The 21,606-nt window shown below is 42.5% G+C and overlaps 1 protein-coding gene and 1 long non-coding RNA gene across 4 annotated transcripts in view; one reads left to right on the top strand and one right to left on the bottom strand.

The window, feature by feature from the left end:
• The window catches only part of LOC147828824 (uncharacterized), a 557,189-nt gene that overhangs the window by 389,150 nt on the left and 146,433 nt on the right, over window positions 1–21,606 (top strand). The gene's annotated exons all lie outside the window — the stretch shown is intronic.
• Window positions 7,002–15,088, bottom strand: LOC147828825 (uncharacterized). Its single transcript, XM_087208054.1, has 2 exons — window positions 14,683–15,088; window positions 7,002–8,919 (listed from the first exon to the last, which is right to left on the bottom strand). Exon 2 carries the CDS (start codon window positions 8,876–8,878, stop codon window positions 7,907–7,909), a length of 972 nt encoding a protein of 323 aa, XP_087064180.1. The 5' UTR covers window positions 8,879–8,919; window positions 14,683–15,088; the 3' UTR covers window positions 7,002–7,906.

The raw sequence follows: 21,606 nt of genomic DNA, 5'->3' as shown, positions 1-21,606 counted from the left end.
TTCTCCCCCTTTCCATTTAATTTCTTGTCATGCCAGATGGGTTCATTCTGTTTTACTTCCTGGGGTTGTGATCCTCAATGTCTATTCCTAGGATATTTTGTAAAATTCTTTGAAGTGCTGGTTTGGTAGTCATGAAGTTCCTAAGGTGCTCTTTGTAGTTTTGCAGGGTACATCAATCTGGGTTGGAGGCTGTTTTCTTTTAGGGCTTGGAATATGCCACTCCAAGCTCTTCTTGCCTTGATGGTTTGTGTTGAGAAGTCTGCTGTGATTCTGATGGGCTTTCCTTTGTACGTCATTTGTTTCTTTTCTCTGACTGCTTGTAGAACTTTGTTCTTCTGTTGAGTTTTTGGAATCTTAACAATTATATGCCTATGTGTAGATTTTTTTTTGATCAAGGCTATTTGGAGTACTATATGCCTCACTTATCTGTATGTCAAGCTCTTTTCCCCTGCTTGGGAAGTTTTCTGCCATTATTTCTGTGAAGAGATTTTTTATGTCATCTGCAGTCTCTCCTGTTTCTTTATTGAGCCCAATCAGTCTTATGTTATTCTTCTTTGCATCATCTAACAGCTTCTGGATTGATTTCTCATGTTCCCTTATAATTTTGAAGCAATTTTTCTTTTCCTGGTCACTAATTGCAATCTTATCTTCTATATCTGAAATTCTGTCCTCACATTGGCTCATTCTGCTGTGTAGACTTTCAATGGAGTTTTTCATGTCCTGGAAATCTATCTGCATCTGTTTTATGGATTCCATTTGTTTCTTATGTTGGGATTCCATCATGTTCCTGAGTTCCTCTCTAGATTTATTAATCATGTCTTGCACTAGTTGTACAATTTCTCCTGTTATCTGAGAAATTATTTCTGATTTCCTTTTTTCCAGATCCCCTTTTGTTGCCAGTTCAGTGGGTCCAGGTGGTTGAGTATCAGAGTGTTCCATCTCATTTCCCTTTTGGGTTGCTGTAGGTGATCTGGAAGTCTGGCTTTGAGACTTATTTACGTGTTTTCTCATTTTGACTGGGGTGGGGGTCTGTTAGCGCCTGCACGGATTACCTCCTCTGATCTGGGTGAGGTGGGACAGGGACTGGGAGCAGCGGTAGGGATGGTGACCCAAAAGCCCTTTCCTGTGGGCTGGAAGCAGCTGGAGGGGTGGTGACTGGGAAACCCCTTCCTCTGGACCAGGAGCAGTGGGACGACGGTCAGAAGCCCCTACCTCTGGGCTGGGAACAGTGGGACTCAGTACCTTGAGCTGGTGGTCTGGTGTCCTCTGTGTCTTTGTAGTGTTGAATCAGGTGCCTGCCTGTCTGTAGCCTGGTGATTTGGTGTCTTCCACGTGACTCAGGACGTCGGTAGGGTGCACACAGACCTGCCTGTCTGCAGCGGGCTGATTCGTCCTGTGTTTCTCACGACTGGGATCCTCAGTAGGGTGTTGGCAGACCTGCCTGTCTTCAGCGGGATGATTTGGCATCTTCTGCATGACTCAGGACCTCGGTAGGGCATGCACAGACCTGCCTGTCTGCAGTGGGCTGATTCTGCGTGTGTTCCACATGACTGGGGACCTCGGTAAGGTGGGTGTGGGGGTGACTTATGTCTTAAGATAGTCTTTGGTTATTTTAAAATTTTGCCATCTTGAAAGGCCTATTTTCCACTCAATTTGCATCAATTCCTTGTCTCTGCCTCCATCTCTATATAACCCTTTGTATGTCAGCTATAATACTGGTAAAGAGAGCCATATATCAACATCATCAATAACAGGAATTATAGAAACCATGATGCCAGGCACAGTGCCAAGCCCTAGGCCTGCAGTATCCTATTTATTCCTGTTACCATAATTTTACAGTTCAATAAGCCAAAGCATCATGAGTGAAATGATGCACTGTCATATTATCATTTAACAAATCTTTTAAATTTTGATTGTCCATGTGATCTTCCCATGTCATCAATATGTGTCATAAATAAATTTATATTCTAAGATGAAACAGAGATATGTGTGCTAAAATAGGTTAATGCATAAGTGGCAAAATCAGCAAGCAGTAATGATTAAACTTTAGAAAAGTGGTAGCTTTAAGAAGCTCCCACCAGGGATTTAGCTCAGTGGTTCTGCTGCCTGACTTGCAAGCACAAGGTCCCAAGTTCAATCCCTGGTACCAAAAAAAGAAGCTCCCAAGAATAGAAGGGCCCAGAAACTGCTGCTGTGTCCAAAAGCCAGACAGGAAACTCCTGTGCTTTTGGTGGATGAATTGAAACATCCTTTTTCCTAAAAATAATCAATTTCCATGTGGTAGAATATTCAAATGAAATCATCAGCATTTTATTGAATAGTTTTAGAGAATTTTAGTCCTCAAATAGTAAAGAAATGATGGCACAATGTCTGTGCTGGCCTGGGATAGTGGGGATTTTTTGGTGGTAGTTTTTCAATGAAATTTAATTCTGTTATCTAAGTCTATTAGTTTTCTCTTTTTTTTAATTCCTATTGAATTGTGGTAGTGAATAGTGGTTTCTAAAACTTTCTAGTTATTCCCATGATACTTTGTATCAGCCAAAAGGCCTTGTAAAGGCTGCACAGTCATTTCTAGTTGCATTTCCCAAAGTCTTATAACTTAAGTAATGCCTTAGTACTAGATTGTATTTGGAGTCATGGTGTTTAAGGCACTTTAGATGATCTTCAGTTGTGTGCAGGGATACAAAGAATTTTAAAATATTAGGGCCGGAGTTGTAGCTCAGTGGTGCCACACCTGCCTGGCAAGTGTAAGGTCCTAAAAAGAAATTTAAAATATCTAATTAAATGCATTATAATTTCTTTCATTATTATTATTTTAATATGGGATAAATTATCTGTGTATGGTTAGAAAAGTCAATGGGCAGCAGTAGCCTATTTGCTTTGATCCATGAATAATTTGGGCCACTCTTCAAAGTGGTCATTGCCACATGGACAACTGTATATCTATTTGCAGTCATGGAATATATTCAGCAAAAATATGAAATTTTACAGAAGCTGAAATACAGCACTACCATAAATGGGTTCTATTGTGTCTTTGTGGACCTATGCATAGAGTGGTAGCTGACTAAATAGTAACTCAAAAACTTGAGAGAATCAAGCTTTCCTCAATTCCATCCTATCCAATTCCATCATCTCTCTGCTTTGATCTACTTCACAGTGTTTAATTGGAAGTAACTGAAAGTTCTATGCCCACATTGTTTCACCTGTAACAATGGTATGTTCATCAGGGACCATGTGATAGAGGTAAAACTAGGTTTACCCAACAGGCATTATCTGGGAGAAAATAAGAGTTTTCAGAATTAAATCTGGATATTTTAATGGCGTGTAGAAATAAACTGTAAATTCATTGAGAAGGTGGACATTTCTGCCTCATTCAGAATTAGATCCCCAATATGTCACCTATTAGGTACTCCAAAGTGTGAATGTGTGGCTCACTTATGATGGCAGTTTGTCTTGATACTAGACATGTGATAGGTGTCTAGGACTGCTTATTGATCTGGAGGAGACTCCTAGACCTTTACCTTGGGAAGGAACCCATTGCAACCTGAGTGGCTGCCTAAGGCGTTGGTATAGGTGTGGTTGCCAGTGGGGACCTGAGGTGGTTGGACATAAGTTTTTACCTACTCCTTTCTTCTGCCTTTCCTCCTCATTTGCCCCATTTATTGTCCCTCTGTTGTCATGGTCAGCTAATCTAAAATCCTTCATAATCTTTCACATTTCAGAGTTGCTCCTTAGGGTAAAACCTTGAACTTCCTTTCAGAATATATTTGAAGTTTACATCAAACTCACTATGAATGGACCACTTTAATTCTGGACTCTGCCCAGTGCCTAAAATAGTTTGAATGCTAAAAATACATGCACTCTGCCAAAAAGGGTTTACAGCATTCACAGTAGAATCTTTAAACTTTTGCTTATAGGTTAGAGGAAGTTGGCTCAACAGCAAAAGCGAATTTATTTAAATAGAATTTTTACACTCATTTCATAATAGTAATATTTTATCTTTTTACAGTGATTTATAGGCACTAAAGCAGAATGGGGGAGTCAGGAAAAAAAAGCGACTAATGAGTAAGTGAAAAAGTATCAGTAGTGAAGGGGGAAAGTCTTTTGAAAGGTAGAGAAGAGAGAATAATTGATGGTTCCATTTTAGTTTAATGTTATTTCTGCATATCTTTTATAATGTGTTATTTACTGCATAGTTTATAGTTGACAGAAAATAAACAGCATTTGCAATATAATGTCTTTTGCTCTGCCATGCACTTGCTCATCCCACTTGCCTGTCAAGTTTGAACTTCAGCCAACATCTGTCAAAGTCTCCTATGATGGTATCTGTTTTTAATAAGCCCAGCACTATAATTACCTTATTGCAAAGTTAAAGCCAAATGACACTTATGATGAAGGTTTCATGGCTAAACACTAAAGTCAGTGAAGCATGTGCACACCAACTGTCAGACAGGAAGTAGCTGTTGGAGGATTTGTTTCTTTACTGCTTGACAAGGGTCACTTCATTTATGCTTAGAAACTTGGCTACAGTTACAACAGGTAGCAGAGATGGAAAAAGAAAAAAGTAACAAGGCGGATGATGTAGAAAAATACCATTATTGGTAGAGTTTTGATAGGAGTATTACTATCTGCTCAATGACATCTGTGCTCTGTCTTTTCACAAATAGTAGCTAATGTAAAAATACTAATCAGAGTTAAATATCATTCTAACTTTATAGACAAGGAAACTGAGACTCAGAATTTTCAAACTGTATGCTTAAGGCCACCCAGATGATAAATAGTAAAACAAGGCCATGAGCCCTGACTAGATTATTTAAAGAAAAATGTGATTCTCCTTTACGTTATAGCTGTCATAAGGCAAAGTATTTGGTCAAACATGGTCCAGATTGTAGTCTAAATAGAAAAGGAATAGACAAATCCTCATTCTGAGTTTTTAAAAATAGGAAGGCAAAGATACACTGATAAGTGATCATCCTGCCTCTATTTTGTGTTGTTTGAAGTTTTACATTTTGTGACAAACACAGTCAATCACGAATTAATCTACCAGTAAGTGTCACATCAGATAATACAGTGCCATCACCAAAGAAGCCCTGGGGTCCTACACACCCTTGCTGTCCTCTTAACACATGGAGATGGTACTATACAATGGCACTGTGATTGGAAGGTTGGGTATCATTTTCATTTAATGGATGATACAAAATGAATCATAGAATTATCTGGCTTATTTGGAGCCACAAATCTACTGAATCTGGGACACATTTCCTCCACCTACTAACTGAAGGCAGAAACTTGGGGATTTTCTAATCTTGTCTTGGGAAATTTCTGGAGGATGGTAAAAACACCAGATTCTTTTTCCAGTTCACCCAAGGGTTCATATTGCATCAGCCTCATGAACCACTCTGCTGACACATATCAAGAGACTGTCAGTCATGCAGAATATGCTGAATCAGCCTGCTGCAGACAGGCATGTCTGCCCACACCCTACCGAGGTACTGAGTCACACAGAACACACCAAATCAGCCCGCTGCAGACAGGCAGGTCTGTGCATGCCCTAGCGAGGTCCTGAGTTGCACGGAAGACGCTGAATAACCCTGCTGCAGACAGGCAGCCACCTGGTTGCACACTACAAAGACCCAGAGGACACCAGACGACCAGAACAAGGTACTGAGTCCTGCTGTTCCCGGCCCAGAGGCAGGGGCTTCTGAGCCTCCCTCCCACTCCTTCTGGTCCAGAGGAAGGGGCTTTTGGGCCACCTTCTGTCCCGCTTTTCCTGGCCCACAGGAAGGGGTTTCTGGGCCACCATCCCTCCCGCCACTGCTGGCCCAGAAGTAGGGGCTTCTGAGCCACCATTGCACTGCTCCTGGCCCAGAGAAAGGGGCTTCCAGGCCACCATCCCTCCCGCTGCTCCCAGACCACAGGAAAGGGCTTTTGGGCCACCATCCCTACTGCTGCTCCCGGCCCCTGTCCCACCTTTCCCAGATCAGAGGAGGTAAGCCACACGGGTGCCAACAGCACTCCCCCTGACCCCCCAGTTGGAATGAGAAAACACGTAAATAAGTCTCAAAACCAGACTTCCAGATCACCTACAGCAACCACAAAGGGAAATGAGATGGAACACTCTGATACTCAACCACCTGGACCCACTGAACTGGCAACAAAAGGGGATCTGGAAAAAAGGAAATCAGAAATAATTTCTCAGATAACAGGAGAAATTGTACCCCTAGTGCAAGACATGATTAATAAATCTAGAGAGGAACTCAGGAACATGATGGAATCCCAACATAAGAAACAAATGGAATCCATAAAACAGATGCAGATAGATTTCCAGGACATGAAAAACTCCATTGAAAGTCTACACAGCAGAATGAGCCAATGTGAGGACAGAATTTCAGATATAGAAGATAAGATTGCAATTAGTGACCAGGAAAAGAAAAATTGCTTCAAAATTATAAGGGAACATGAGAAATCAATCCAGAAGCTGCTAGATGATGCAAAGAAGAATAACATAAGACTGATTGGGCTCAATGAAGAAATAGGAGAGAATGCAGATGACATAAAAAATCTCTTCACAGAAATAATGGCAGAAAACTTCCCAAGCAGGGGAAAAGAGCTTGACATACAGATAAGTGAGGCATATAGTACTCCAAATAGCCTTGATCAAAAAAAATCTACACATAGGCATATAATTGTTAAGATTCCAAAAACTCAACAGAAGAACAAAGTTCTCCAAGCAGTCAGAGAAAAGAAACAAATCACATACAAAGGAATCACAGCAGACTTCTCAACACAAACCATCAAGGCAAGAAGAACTTAGAGTGACATATTCCAAGCCCTAAAAGAAAGCAGCCTCCAACCCAGATTGATGTACCCTGCAAAACTATCTTTCAAAATGGATGGAGAAATAAGATACTGTCCCGGCCCGCGGGTAAGTCAACGGAGACCCTAGAGGGGGAGCGAGGATGAGAGGGGACAGGGGACACGAGAGATGGAGACAAGACAGGTTTCTGATCAAGTCTCGTTTATTGCAGAAGCTGTTACAACATATATACCGTAGGGCTAGAGGGGAGGAGCAAGAGGAGGGTACTGGGGCTACTTCCTTGTTGCCGGGTAGATTTGTAGCAGGCCCGGATATGTCCGTAAAAGGCACTCAAGATTTCCAGCGGGGGGGGGCAGGGCCCCCTACAGGTCCTCCCTTTTAAAATTATTTTTTAGAAAAGCATCAGGAGAATCAAGCCTGCGGGGGCTGAGCCTGTCTTGGGTCAGAGCAACATACGTGTCTGCACCGTGCACCTTACCCGTCATCGGTTAACCAGAGAATCAAGGCTCTGGCACCTGTCTTAGGCGGCACACGAGGGCTCTCTCATTGCATGGCACGCTTGCTCAGTTGCCCGTCATTGGCTTGCCAGCCCGCTCACCAGGTGGGGCGAGAATTTTACGCCGTGGCAGAGATGGAATCGGCCCATGTAGCGTATGTCCAGCCAACATCCTGACAGTAATTTACCGCTGATTTTGACGTACATCTTTGTCTCCACTATAGCTCCAGGGGAAATCACAACCTTACAAAATCAGAACTATCCGAGGACATTTTAGTTACTAAGATTAACATAGGTTAAAATACAAAGGGGAATACAAGGCTTTTAAATCATATCAGCCTGAACCTTTTATCTAAAAATCAAAGCGATTTCTACGTATAAGCATTGGTATCCATTGTATGCAGCAGCATGACAATAACAGACAAACACATACAATTGCAATGGCAAGAAACAATTGTTTTACCCATTGTAGGTTGGGTAGCCATGAGGTCAACCATTTAAATAGGTCTCCGCCATCCTCATTGTGCACCTTATTAGCCAGGTCTTTCAATTGTTTTATTGTATCATCGATTTTTTCTCCATTGTCAGTCAAATTAAAACAACACATATTTTTTATTTTTTTCACAGCCCTGGTGATGAAAAAGCAACAAATAATCTATTGCTGCTCGATTATCCAAAATAGCTTGTCTTTGTTCCTGTAATTCTTGATTAATCAACGCCAGGGCGGTGGAGGTGGCATTCAATCCTTTTACCACTTTACAGGCTAATCTTCGTACTGCCGCTTCCGCGTGCACCCCGATGGACGGCAGAGCAACAAAAGACCCTATCATGACTAACACTTCTGCATCAGTCAATAGACCCACATCATCATTACATCCCGGGGCGGTATACGGCGACCACCGTCTAATTCGATTAGGTACAATCAAATCAGTTCTGTCTGGTAATATCACAGCCAACCGACTCAAGCAACAACGAGTGTCACTCAAGTTGGCCGGAATGTAATTAAAAGTTTCCCTTTCACAAGTGTAAAACCAACCCATTGGCAAAGAGACATGGCAATTACTATACATAATTTCTTGTTCAACACGGCAGGACATGTTTTCCAAACGTTTAACTTGCAGACATTTAGTTGTACAATTTCTGTATACAGCACATTCGGTCTTATTAGACATAATTACCTTAGGTGAATATAATTTGACAGCATTCTTGGGCCTGTGACAAGTAGCAGATCCCCAATTGTAACTATCTGCATATGTGAGATTTTTTCCTGGGATATCTTTAAACAGAGTATAAGGCCGCAATGATTCCAATGGGGTACATACAGGAACGAGGCAACTTCCCAACATATAATGAAAGTTTACATCAGCACTTAGACAAAACTCAGACAAGTTGAGCGAGCCTGCCAACTGAATCCATATATTTTTCATGTGGTCTAACCCTTCTGAAGGCGACACCACCCATACCCTGGTCAGCAACATCAGGGGAACTAGGCATTTCCAGCTCATCCTATTCTTGTTTTCGGATCGTTCATTCAGCCAGATGTCCTTCATGAGTTCCCTCTTCATTGTGCGCCAGAGGTCCAAACTTTAAATGATGACGATGTTCCCTAAGATCACATGATATAAATTTCACTAAGGAGTCCCTTTGAGGAATTAAGACCAGAACAATATTTTCTGGGTGGCCACTTCTATATTCATCAAAGGGAGTTCCCATCTAAAAATCACTTTAATCTAATAAATTCCAGTGATACCTTGATCCAAGAGAAAAGCATATCTTTAACAAAATAACATCATCAATGTAACAATGGGTGAATATCCCTTAAAGAGAAAAGAACATTTTGAGCTCAATTACATGACCACGAACAACAAACACTAGACAAACATGTAAGACGGTGTAGAACATCAGGGTGCACCCAAACATTACTAGATAAGCTGAATTATATCCTTGCTCATTTTAAATTGAAATTGTGGGCGCCATTGTTAACTGATCAGGATTGGACAACGTCAGGTCATCGGCATCATCAGCACGCCCATCAACTTGTTTTACTAGGCGTTCTGGGAGCCATCTGGCTGACTTCATTTCCTTGGAGTAAATACACACCGATCCTCGGCCCCAGATAAGTACAGGATCGGGCCCGTGCCATGAGTGGTCCAGGGGGTCTTTCCACATCACCGAGGCAAATTGTCGTTGCGTCTCTGGTTGCCAGAAACGATTGGCTGCAGATGAACCTTTGGCATCCAAATTTAAGAAGTTAAGAATAAATAGTGCATGTGATATCAGGTTTCTAGGAGACCCCTTGGTAGGGTACCATTCCCCCTTTTTTATTTTGTCTAAAGTAATTTTGAGTGTGAGATTAGCCCTTTCTATAATGCCTTGTCCTTGAGGATTATATGGGATTCCCGTTATATGTGTTATTTCAAATTGTTTGCAAAAGTTGGAGAAGCCAGAGCTGGTATAGCCGGGACCATTGTCTGTTTTAATTTGTTGTGGACATCCAAGTACTGAGAAGGCAATGAGGAGATGAGCGATGACATGTTTAGTAGCTTCCCCGGACTGCAGGGTGGCAAATATGAATCCACTATAGGTATCAATGTTGACATGTATATATTTAAGATTTCCAAATTCAGGGTAATGCGTGATGTCCATTTGCCAGAGGGCATTTGGAATCAAGCCACGAGGATTAACTCCCAGATGAGGTGTAGGAAGGTGTAGAGTGCACGTAGGGCAGGCCTTAACAATTTGTCTAGCTTGTTCTCTAGTAAGCTTATACATAAGGCGAAGCGTGTGAGCATTAAGATGATGCAGTTGGTGTGCCTTTTGTGCCTGGTCAATTGGAATGGGGGCATCAGTATTTATTGAACAGGCCAAAACTTGAGGTCTTGTAGCTAGGTCTGCTAAGCGGTTGCCCTGTGTGAGTGGGCCAGGTAAGTTAGAGTGGGCACGAAGGTGTCCAATGAAAAAGGATTCGGATCTCTTTCTGATTAAATCTTGTAATTGGAGGAAGAGACCACCAGTCTGAGAAGCAAGTTTGATCAATCCACATGTTTCCAATAAGGGGACAGATTGAGCAATATAAGCACTGTCAGTAAAAAGATTAAAAGCTCGGGCAGGGAATGTAGAAAAGACCGCTATAACTGCCTGCAGCTCGGTTAATTGGGCCGAAGAGTGGGCGGTTTGGAACTGGGCAATGTTATCGTCCCACACATAGGCAGCCATCCCAGTGGAAGAACCATCTGTAAAAACGGATAGGGCTTCTGGCAGAGGAGAACAAGAAGTGACCTTTGGGAAAATGAAGTCATGTCTGTTAGCAAAGTCAATGAGTTTGTTGGGAGGATAGTGATTGTCCAATAATCCTGAATAAGAAGCGAGAGCAATTGGCCAGGAATCGGTAGTCTGCATAAGCCAATCGATTTGATCTTTAAGGTAGGGTTGGATAATGACATCAGGTTCCTTTCCAAAGTACATCTTTCCATGGTCTCTACCTAGAACAATCAGGTCTGCAACTGCAACATAATAAGGGTAAAAGGCCCGCTTAGGGGAAACTGGGAGATGAACCCATAAAAGGGGAGCAGTTTGCCAAAAGACAGCGGTGGGGGAGAGAGAGGTTCTGCAAACGATATATTGTAAAGGAGAGTTATAATCTACAAAGGTAATTGTCTGATTTTGAATGGCTTGTTCTACCGTGCTAATGGCTTTGCGCCCCTCAGCAGTGAGCTCCCGAGGCGAAGTGGGGTGGCTATCACCTTGCAGGGTATCATAGAGAGGCTTCAGGTCATGTTTAGTGAGCTTTAAATAGGGCATAAGCCAATTAATATCTCCGAGCAGTTTTTGGAAGTCATTCAGAGTTTTAAGACCGTCCAGCCGCAAGGTGAGCTTCTGGGAGGAAATATGACGTCCCTTCATCTGAAATCCGAGGTAACTGTAAGGGTCTTTTAGTTGAACCTTATCAGGGGCAATCTGGAGGCCACAAGATTCAAGGGCCCGCCGAAGGTCAGCATAACAAGCCAAAACCTCACTTCCCAATTGTCCCGCCACGAGAATATCATCCATGTAATGGATAATATACATTTGAGGCCAATTGTCTCGGGTGGATTGAAGTGCTGTGGCTACAAATGACTGGCACAGGGTGGGACTATTGGCCATGCCTTGGGGTAGCACTAGCCATTGAAAGCGCTGCATTGGGGCGCAGAAATTGGTCGCCGGGAGGCTAAAAGCGAAGCGTTTTTGATCTGCAGGATGTAAGGGAATGGTGAAAAAACAATCCTTTAAATCAATAATAACCTTATAATATCCAAGGGGGATGGCTACCGGTGAGGGAAGACCAGGTTGTAAAGCTCCCATGAGTACCATAGTTTTATTAACTGCTCTGAGATCTTGCAAGAGCCTCCATTTTCCCGACCGTTTTTTAATGACAAAAATGGGAGTATTCCAAGGGGAGTGGCTAGGAATGATATGGCCAGCATGAAGCTGCTCCTGCACCAGCTGTTGAGCTGCTAACAACTTCTCCTTGGAGAGGGGCCACTGATCGACCCACACTGGATCATCCGAGAGCCAGGTGATCTTTTCAGCATGGACCGCAGGAGTGTCAGCGACCCCTATGGAAAATGGCCCAACCCTGCTCGAGGGGGCCGAGGGACAGGCTCAATGGGGTGAGTAAGGCTAGTAGGGTGTTTTCCCAGCCCTGTTCCTGGAATGTACCCATTTTTAAACATCTGCATAGTGACAATTTCATTGGGGCTGGAAATAATTATCCCCATTTGTGATAATAGGTCTCTCCCCCATAAATTAATGGGTAACCCTGAGATGATATAAGGTTGAATGGTGCCCTGATTACCATCTTGGTCCCTCCAGGTCAGATCTTTGGCACTTTGTTTAGGATTTTGACTCTGCCCTATACCCTTGAGATGGGTGAGGGTGTCCTTCAATGGCCACGCCTGAGGCCAATCCTCTCCCTTTATGATAGTTACATCGGCACCAGTGTCGACCAACCCAGAAAACTGTCTCCCATCTAACCACAAGGTCATGAGAGGCTTTTGTGCTGAAAGTACCTCCGACCAGTAGACATCAGATGAGCCGAAACCCTGGCTGCCTCGGGCGTTTTTAAGAGCCTTATTAGAGGTGGAGAGAAGGGGAAGGAGTAACAATTGGGCAAACCTTTGGTCTGATTGAATGGTATTAATAACTTTGGGGGAAGAAACCATAACTTTAATTTCCCCAGAGTAGTCACTATCAATCACTCCTGGGTAAACCAGCAGTCCATTCATGGTACTGCTGCTTCGGCCTATTACGAGGCCAAAGGTCTCCTTAGGTAAGGGTCCAAAGACTCCCGTAGCAAGGGCCTGAACTCCCATTTCTGGGGTTAATACTGTGTGGGTGGTGGCACTGAGGTCCAATCCGGCACTTCCTTTTGTGGCTCTGACGAGGTCCGAAATGGATTGCTGTTTATTGGAGCAAAATTGAGGGCCCCGTAAATTTGTTTGGAATTGGGGGCCCGGGGCTGGCCCCCTTTCCCGTTTCCCGAATTCAAACCCTGGAGAGGGGGGAGGGGTCGACCCTGGGCATCAGTCTTGGATCGGCACTCACTCGCCCAATGCCTCCCCCGATTGCATCGGGGGCAGGGCCCTGGGGGCGGAGCGTCGGGGCCCTGCATTTTAGCGGTCGGGCATTCTCTAGCAAAATGGCCGATGGCCCCACACCGGAAGCATTTATTGCCGATGTGGCGTTGTAAGAATTGTTTGACTGTGAAGCCTTGCATGGCGGCCGCCATGGCAAGGCCCTGTTGGTAGGCGGCCCCAATCTCAGAACAAAGGCGAATGTAGCCGGAAAGGTCAGTTTTCTTTTTATAGGGGCGGATAGCGGCCTGACAGGCGGCATTGGCGTTCTCAAAAGCAAGCTGTTTAACAAAATCTGTCCCTGTCTCCGCGCTCCCAAAAATCCGGCCTGCCGCCGTGAGAAGGCGGTGGACAAAGTCCGCAAACGGCTCGTCCGGCCCCTGCCGGATATTAGTGAGGGAGGCACTCACGTCTCCTTTGGAAGGGAGTTTCCTCCAGGCCCTAGTGGCTGCGGTCTGAATCTGGGCATACAACCCCACGTCAAATTGCATTTGCTGGTCGTTAGCGGCGTAGGCCCCCTCCCCAAGAAGCATGTCAAGCACCCAACCATTCCCCGCCTGAGCATTGCGTCTAGCGGTCTCTCGACAATTCTCAACATACTCAGATTTCCATAATAAGTAGTCACCTCCTGCAAGGGTGGCACGGGCCAGAGTCTGCCAATCAATTGGGGTGAGCCAATTTTCTGCCACCGATTCTAGAATAGCCATGGTGTAAGGTGCAGTGGCCCCGTACTGAGCCGCAGCCGTTTTAAGCTCTTTAATAACCTTAAAATCAAAGCCGCCATGGTGTCTCCATGCCTGACCCTGTGCGTCAACAGTCTCAGTGACAGGGAAGGCTTCCACGGGCTCAAGTTCTAGGGGTACCCTTGACCCGGACGGCACCCTGGGGGTCGCCCCTCTAATGGGGGGTCGTGGCTTATGGGTGTCCTCTCTAGGGACATTTCCATGAGCCTTGCCTGTTCTTAAGCCCTCAAGCTGGGTAATAAGTTCTTGATGTTCCTTTTCTAACCTTATCTGTTCTTTTAGAAAGTCTATTTTGTCCCGGAGTTCCTTTTGGGGTGGATCTGGTGGCGGAGGCAAGCAGCGATAGGCTTGAAGGGAGGGATATAGGGGCGGAACCTCCCGCGAGGGTGGGGTTGCCTTAGAGGCAGTGATGGAGGAAGAGGAAGCGGGGGTCCGGCAAGGCTTTGCCTTATAGGGCTTGGCAGGGATCGCGGCCGTTTGGGATTGGTCCGAGGGAATGTTATGTCCGTCGGGGGCGGGATCATCATCACTGTCAAAGGACATCAAGTCCTCTTCCTCGTCTGGCGAGGAAGGCGTGGCCTTAACTGGCCTGGGTCCCGGCGCCATATTGGCGTCCCGGGGAACTGCGTCAGTGTCACCAGCGGGTGTCAGCTCCTCACCACTACGGAGGGCTACCTCCCCAACCTGTATAGCCTGAGCTACCAGTGGATCCCTTGCTTTTTGGGAAATAATATCATTAATCAGATTCCAATATGAGAACGCCGCAATCGGGACCTTCCCGGGTCCGCAAGTGGCATAATAATCCTGGAGAGCCTCCCCCACCTTTTTCCATCTCTCTTCGTCAATGGTTCCCTCAGCAGGGAACCAGGGACAGAGATGTTTAATAAAATCAAAAAATTTCAGCAATTGTTTGACTGTAACCTTTACCCCTCGTGCCTGTAATGTCTTCTTGAGACCTTGCACAAACAGTTCGTGCTGACTAATGCCCTGTCCCATAATCGCTGCTCAACTTACCGAGGTGCAAAAAGACGGCAGGTCCACGTCAATCGCAAGCCTCTTCTATGTCGAGTATGCTCTTTGTTCCTCAATCTTAATCTTAGGGCCCCTGAGCAGCGTCCTTCACTGGATCCCCCGTTCTCTGGCCCCACGTTGGGCGCCACTTGTCCCGGCCCGCGGGTAAGTCAACGGAGACCCTAGAGGGGGAGCGAGGATGAGAGGGGACAGGGGACACGAGAGATGGAGACAAGACAGGTTTCTGATCAAGTCTCGTTTATTGCAGAAGCTGTTACAACATATATACCGTAGGGCTAGAGGGGAGGAGCAAGAGGAGGGTACTGGGGCTACTTCCTTGTTGCCGGGTAGATTTGTAGCAGGCCCGGATATGTCCGTAAAAGGCACTCAAGATTTCCAGCGGGGGGGGGCAGGGCCCCCTACAGAGAAATAAGATACTTTCATGACAAAGAGCACCTTAGGAACTTCGTGAATATCAAACCAGCACTCCAAAGATTTTTACACAATATCCTAGGAATAGACATTGAGGATCACAGTCCCAGGAAGCAAAGCAGAATGAACCCATCTGGCATGACAAGAAATTAAATGGAAAGGGGGAGAACTCAACAAAAAGAAAAAGTCATGGCAATGACAAGTCAATATATTCCAGTTATAACCATCAATGTTAATGGTCTCAATTCACCAATCAAAAGAAATAGACTGGCAGAATGGGTCAAGAAGCAAAATCCAACAATATGCTGCATACAAGAAACACACTTAATTCAAAAGGAAACTCAGAGATTGAAAGTTAAAGGGTGGAAAACAATACTGCATGGGACAGGAACCAAAAAAAAAGCAGGAGTAGCTATCCTGTTTGCAGATCAAGTAGATTTCAAACCAACACTGATTAAGAGAGATGAAGAAGGACACTACATCCTTGTAAAGGGAAGAATCCAAGAGGAAGAGATGACAATCATAAATATCTATGCACCAAACACTAGTGCACTCAACTGTATAAAACAAATACTAACGGACATGAAAAGTCATATATGCACTAATACAATTGAAGTGGGGGACCTCAACACCCCACCGTCACAAATAGATAGATGAACTAGACAAAAAATAAGTAATGAAATACTAGACCTCAATCAAGCTCTTGAACAAATGAACTTACCAGATGTTTACAGAGTCTTCCACCCCACAAAATCAGAATACACATTCTTCTCAGCTGCACATGGGTCATTCTCCAAAATAGACCACATACTCACACAAAGAACATGTTTAAGTAAGTGCAAAGGAATTGAAGTTATCTCCTGTATATTATCAGACCATAAGGTGATGAAATTGGAGATCCACAGCAAAAGAAGCTCAAAAAATTCCATAAACACATGGAAATTGAACAACACACTTCTGAATAACCAATGGGTCACAGAGGAAATTAAAGTAGAAATCAGACAGTTCCTTCAATTAAATGACAATGACAATGCAACATATTGGAATCTATGGGACACAATGAAAGCAATCTTATGAAGGAAATTCATAGCAGGGAATATCCATATTAGGAAAACAGGACGAACCCAATTAAACAACCTGATGTTGAACTTTAAGCTTCTAGAAAAAGAAGAGCAGGACAACCCCAAAGCTCATACAAGGGAGGAAATTGTAAAGATCAGAGGAGAAATCAATTCAGTGGAGGCTGAGAGAATGATACAAAAAATCAATGAAGCCAAGAGTTGGTTCTTCGAAAGAATCAACAAAATTGACAAACCTTTAGTCAAGCTTGTCAGAAAAAGGAAAGAAAAGGCCCAAATCCTTGCAATTAGGAATGAAAAGGGTGAAATTACAACAGACCCAGCAGAAATCCAGATGATCATCAATACCTACTTCCAGAACCTATACGCCAATAAGATGGACAATACAGAAGAAATGGACAGATTCCTAGATATGTATGAATTACCAAAGTTGAACGAAGAAGACGTTAAAATTCTGAACAACCCAATATCAACCAACGAAATTGAAAATGTAATTAAAAACCTATCAACTAAGAAAAGCCCGGGTCCTGATGGCTTCACTGCTGAATTCTACAAGACATTCAGAGAGGAGCTGCTGCCACTACTGTTTAAACTCTTCAATGAAATTGAAAGGGAAGCAATACTCCCAAATTCATTCCTGGAAGCAAGCATCACCTTGATCCTCAAAGCCGAGAAAGACCCAACCGAGAAGGAGAACTATAGGCCAATCTCACTAATGAGCATAGATGCCAAAATCCTTAATAAGATAATGGCAAACAGAATGCAGAAGATCGTCAAGAAGATCATACACCTTGATCAAGTGGAATTCATCTCAGGGATGCAGGGATGGTTCAATATATGCAAATCAATCAATGTAATACACTGCATCATTAGAGCCAAGGACAAAAACCATATGATTATCTCCATAGATGCAGAAAAAGCATTTGACAAAATTGAACATTCATTTATGATAAAAATCCTATAAAACATTGGAATAGATGGTCTCTACCTCAAACTGATAGAAGCCATCTATGAAAAACCAACAGCCAATATCATACTAAATGGTCAAAAACTGAAATCCTTCACACTAAAATCAGGAACAAGACAAGGATGTCCACTATCACCACTCTTGTTCAATATAGTTCTGGAAACATTAGCCACAGCAATTAGAGAAGAGAAAGAAATAAAAGGAATAAAGGTAGGAAATGAAGAAGTCAAATTATCATTATTTGCAGATGACATGATACTCCATATAGAAGATCCCAAGAACTCCACCAAAATCTTCTAGACTTAACCAAATTCAGTCAAGTAGCTGGATACAAGGTCAGCACACAAAAATCAATAGCTTTCCTCTACACCAATGACAGACTCACTGTGAGAGAAATAGGGCAAACAATTCCTTTCACAGTAGCATCCAAAATACTGAAATACCTAGAAATCAACCCAATGAAAGAAATCAAAGACCTCTTTTCTGAAAACTATAGCACTCTGAAAAGAATGATTGAAGATGATATCCGAAAATGGACAGACATCCCCTGCTCCTGGGTAGGAAGGCCCAATGTAGTGAAAATGGCCATACTTCTAAAACTGCTATACAGATTCAATGCAATCCCAATTGAAATCCCAGGAGCATACTTCAAGAACCTTGAGAAAACAATCCAAAAATTCATTTGGAACAAGAAAAGACCCAGAATAGCAAAAGCAATTCTAGGTAACAGATACATGGCAGGGGGTATCACAATCCCCAACTTACAACTATACTACAAAGCTACTGTGATAAAAACAGCATGGTACTGGCAAAGAAACAGACTTGAGGACCAGTGGAACAGATTAGAAGATGCAGAAACAACTCCATACACGCTCAGCCATCTCATCTTTGATAAAGGAGCCAAACACCCTCACTGGAGGAAAAATAGCCTCTTTAATAAATGGTGCTGAGAAAATTGAGCTTCAACTTGCCAAAGATTAAAACTAGACCTATATCTCTTTCCATGCCCTAATCTAAAATCAAAATGGATTAAAGATCTAAATATTAAAATAGAAACTCTGAACCAGTTGGAACAGAGGTTAGGTAGAACTCTTGAAGACATTGGTGTAGGAAAAGATTTTGTGAACAAAACCTCAGTTGCCCGTGAACTAGCACAAACAAACAAGAAGTGGGATCTCTTCTTATTAAAAGGCTTCTGAACAACAAGAGAAACCACCAGCAGTCTGAAGAGACAACCCACAATGTGGGAAAAAATCTTCACCTGCTCTTCCTCAGACAAATGTCTACTATCTTGAATCTATAAAGAACTTAAAAAGATCAGACCTCTCAAATTTAAAGACCCAGTCCAAAAATGGGCATCTGTAATGAATAGACATTTCTGAGACAAAGAGGTAGAAATAGCAAATAAATACATGGAAAAATGTTCAACATCGCTCATCATTAGAGAGATGCAAATGAAAACAGTGCTGAGATTGCACCTCACCCCAGAGAGAATGGCTGCTAACATGAAATCAACCAATAACAAATGCTGGCGGGGCTGTGGGGAGAGGAACCTTGCTCCACTGCTGGTGGGAGTGTAGACTGGTGCAAGCACTGTGGAAATCAGTATGGAGATACCTCAGAGAAGTAGGATTGGAAGTCTCCTTTGACCCAGCTATTCTCCTGCTCGGTATCTTCCCAAAAGAATTAAAAGAATCATACCACAGTGATATATGTGCACCTATGTTTATAGCAGCACAGTTTGTAATAGTTACAACTTGGAAGGAGCCCAGGTGCCCATCAGCTGGAGATCAGATAAAGAAAGTGTGGTTTTTTTTGTTTAATAAAATGGAGTACTACTCAGCCATAAAAAAGAGAAATTAGAGAGATTTAGCTAAATGGATGCACATTGATGCAATACTCTTTTTTTAAAAAATTAATTTCATTGGTACATTTTAGGTAAACAATATAATGACATTCATCATTGGAAATTTGCACCTTTACATAATCTCTCTTGGTTCTTAATTTTTTCCCATTCCCTTGGCCTCTCTTCATCCCTCCCTATTTACAAAGATTTTGTTTCCATTTTCTCATATTAATTCCATTCCCTTCTTTCCTTTCCCCTACCCTTCCAACTTCCCCTTCCCCTTTGCAGCTTTCTTCCTATTTCACTTTATCTATTATATCTTTTAGTCCTTATTTACACTTTCAGTTTCTCACATTACAGAAACTATACAGTATTTACACTTGTGTGTCCTATTTATTTCACTTAAGAATATTGCCTCAGTGTGCATCCATTTAGCTATAAATGTCTCTAATTTCTCATTTTTAATGGCTGAGTACTACTCCATTTTATAAAAAAAACCCGTGTTTTCTTTATCCAGTCTCCAGTTGATGGGTAATGCTGCTTCCAAGTTGTAGCTATTACAAATTGTGCTGCTATGAACATGGGTGGACATATATCACTGTGGTATGATTCTTTCAATTCTTTGGGCAAGATAACCAGCAGAGGAATAGCTGGGTCAAATGGGACTTTCAGTCCTAGTTCTTTGATGTATCTCGGTACTGATTTCCACAGTGGTTGCATCAGTCTACACGCCCACCAGCAGTGGAGCAGTGTTCCTCTTTCCCCACTGCTCTGCCAGCCTTTGTTATTGGTTGATTTCATGATAGGAGCCATTCTTTCTGGGGTGAGGTAGAATCTCAGCGTTGTTTTCATTTGCATCTCTGGAAGGACCAGTGATGTTGAACATTTTTCCATGTATTTATTTGCTATTTCTTCTTCTTGTTTGAGAAATGTCTGTTCATTTCAGATGCCCATTTTTGGGTTGTGTCTTCATATTTGGGAGGTCTGATATTTTTAATTTCTTTATGTATCCTAGATAGTAGGCCTTCATCTGAGGAACAACAGGTAAAATTTTTTCCCTCACATTTGGGTTGTCTCTTCATGCTGTTGGTGTTTTCTCTTCCTGTGCAGGACCTTTTTAATAAGAAGAGATACCACTTGTTGATTGTTTGTGCTAGTTCACGAGCACCTGAGGTTTTTTTCAAACAAACTTTTCCTACACTAATATCTTCAAGAGTTCTACCTAACCTCTGTTCCAGCTGGTTCAGCATTTCTGTTTTAATATTTAGATCTTTAATCCATTTTGATTTTAGTTTAGTGTGTGGTGAGAGATATAGGTCTAGTTTTAATTTTTGGCAAGTTGAAACCCAATTTTTCCAGCACCATTTATTAAAGAGGCTATCTTTCCTCCAGTGAGGGTGTTTGGCTCCTTTATCAAAGATGAGATGGCTAAGTGTGTCTGGAGTTGTTTCTGCATCTTTTAATCTGTTCCACTGGTCCCCAGGTCTGTTTCCTTGCCACTTCCATGCTGTTTTTGTCACAGTAGCTTTGCAGTATAGTTGCAAGTTTTGGGTTGTGATACCCCCAGCCATGTCTCTGTTGCCTAGAATTGTTTTTGCTGTTCTGGGTCTCTTCTTGTTCCAAATGAATTTTTGGATTTTTTTCTCCAGGTCTGTGAAGTATGCTGCTGGGATAACAATTGGGATTTCATTGAACCTATGTAGCAGTTTTGAAAGTATGGCCATTTTCACTATGTTGATTCTCCCTACGAGAGAAGCAAGAGATGTCTTTCCACTTTCTGGTATCGTCTTCAATCTCTCTTTTCAGAGTGGTATAATTTTCAGAGAAGAGGTCTTTGATTTATTTCGTTAGGTTGATTCCTATGTATTTCATTTTTTTGGATGCTATTGTGAAAGGAATTATTTGCCCTATTTCTCAATGAGTCTGTTGTTCGTGTAGAGGAAAGCTATTGATTTTTGTGTGTTGACTTTGTATCCAGCTACTTTACTGAATTTGGTTATTAAGCCTAGAAGACTTTCGATTTAGTTCTTGGGGTCTTCTATATAGAGTATCATGTCACCTATAAATAATGGCAATTAGACTTCTTCCTTTCCTATCTTTATCCTTTTATTTCTTTCTCTTGTCTAATGGCTGTGGGTAATGTTTCTAAAATTATGTTGAACAGGAGTGGTGATAGTGAACATCCTTGTCTGGTTCCTGATTTTAGTGTGAAAGGATTTCAGTTCTTGACCATTTAGTGATATATGATATTGGCTGTTGGTTTTTCATAGATGGCTTTTATCAGATTGAGGTAGAGACTGTCTATTCCATTTATTTGTAGGTTTTTTAAAATCATAAATGCGTATTGAATTTTGTCAAATGCTTTTTCTTCATCTATTGAGATGATCATATAGTTTTTGTAATTAGCTCTATTGATATATTGTATTACATTTATTGATTTGCTTATGTTGAACCATCCCTGCATCCCTGGGATGCATCTCACTTGGTCAAGGTGTATGATCTTCTTCATTCTATTTGCCAGTATCTTATTAAGGATTTTTGTGTCTATGCTCATTAGTGAAATTGGCCTATAGTTCTCTTTTTTAGTTGGGTCTTTCTCTGCT

Source organism: Heterocephalus glaber, unplaced genomic scaffold, assembly GCF_053883595.1.
Source record: "Heterocephalus glaber isolate CG9 unplaced genomic scaffold, H.glaber_assembly_v1.0 deba00000901, whole genome shotgun sequence".
Taxonomy (NCBI): domain Eukaryota; kingdom Metazoa; phylum Chordata; class Mammalia; order Rodentia; family Bathyergidae; genus Heterocephalus; species Heterocephalus glaber.
Note: the sequence above shows the minus strand (reverse complement) of the source record. Positions and strands in the feature narration are given on the sequence as shown.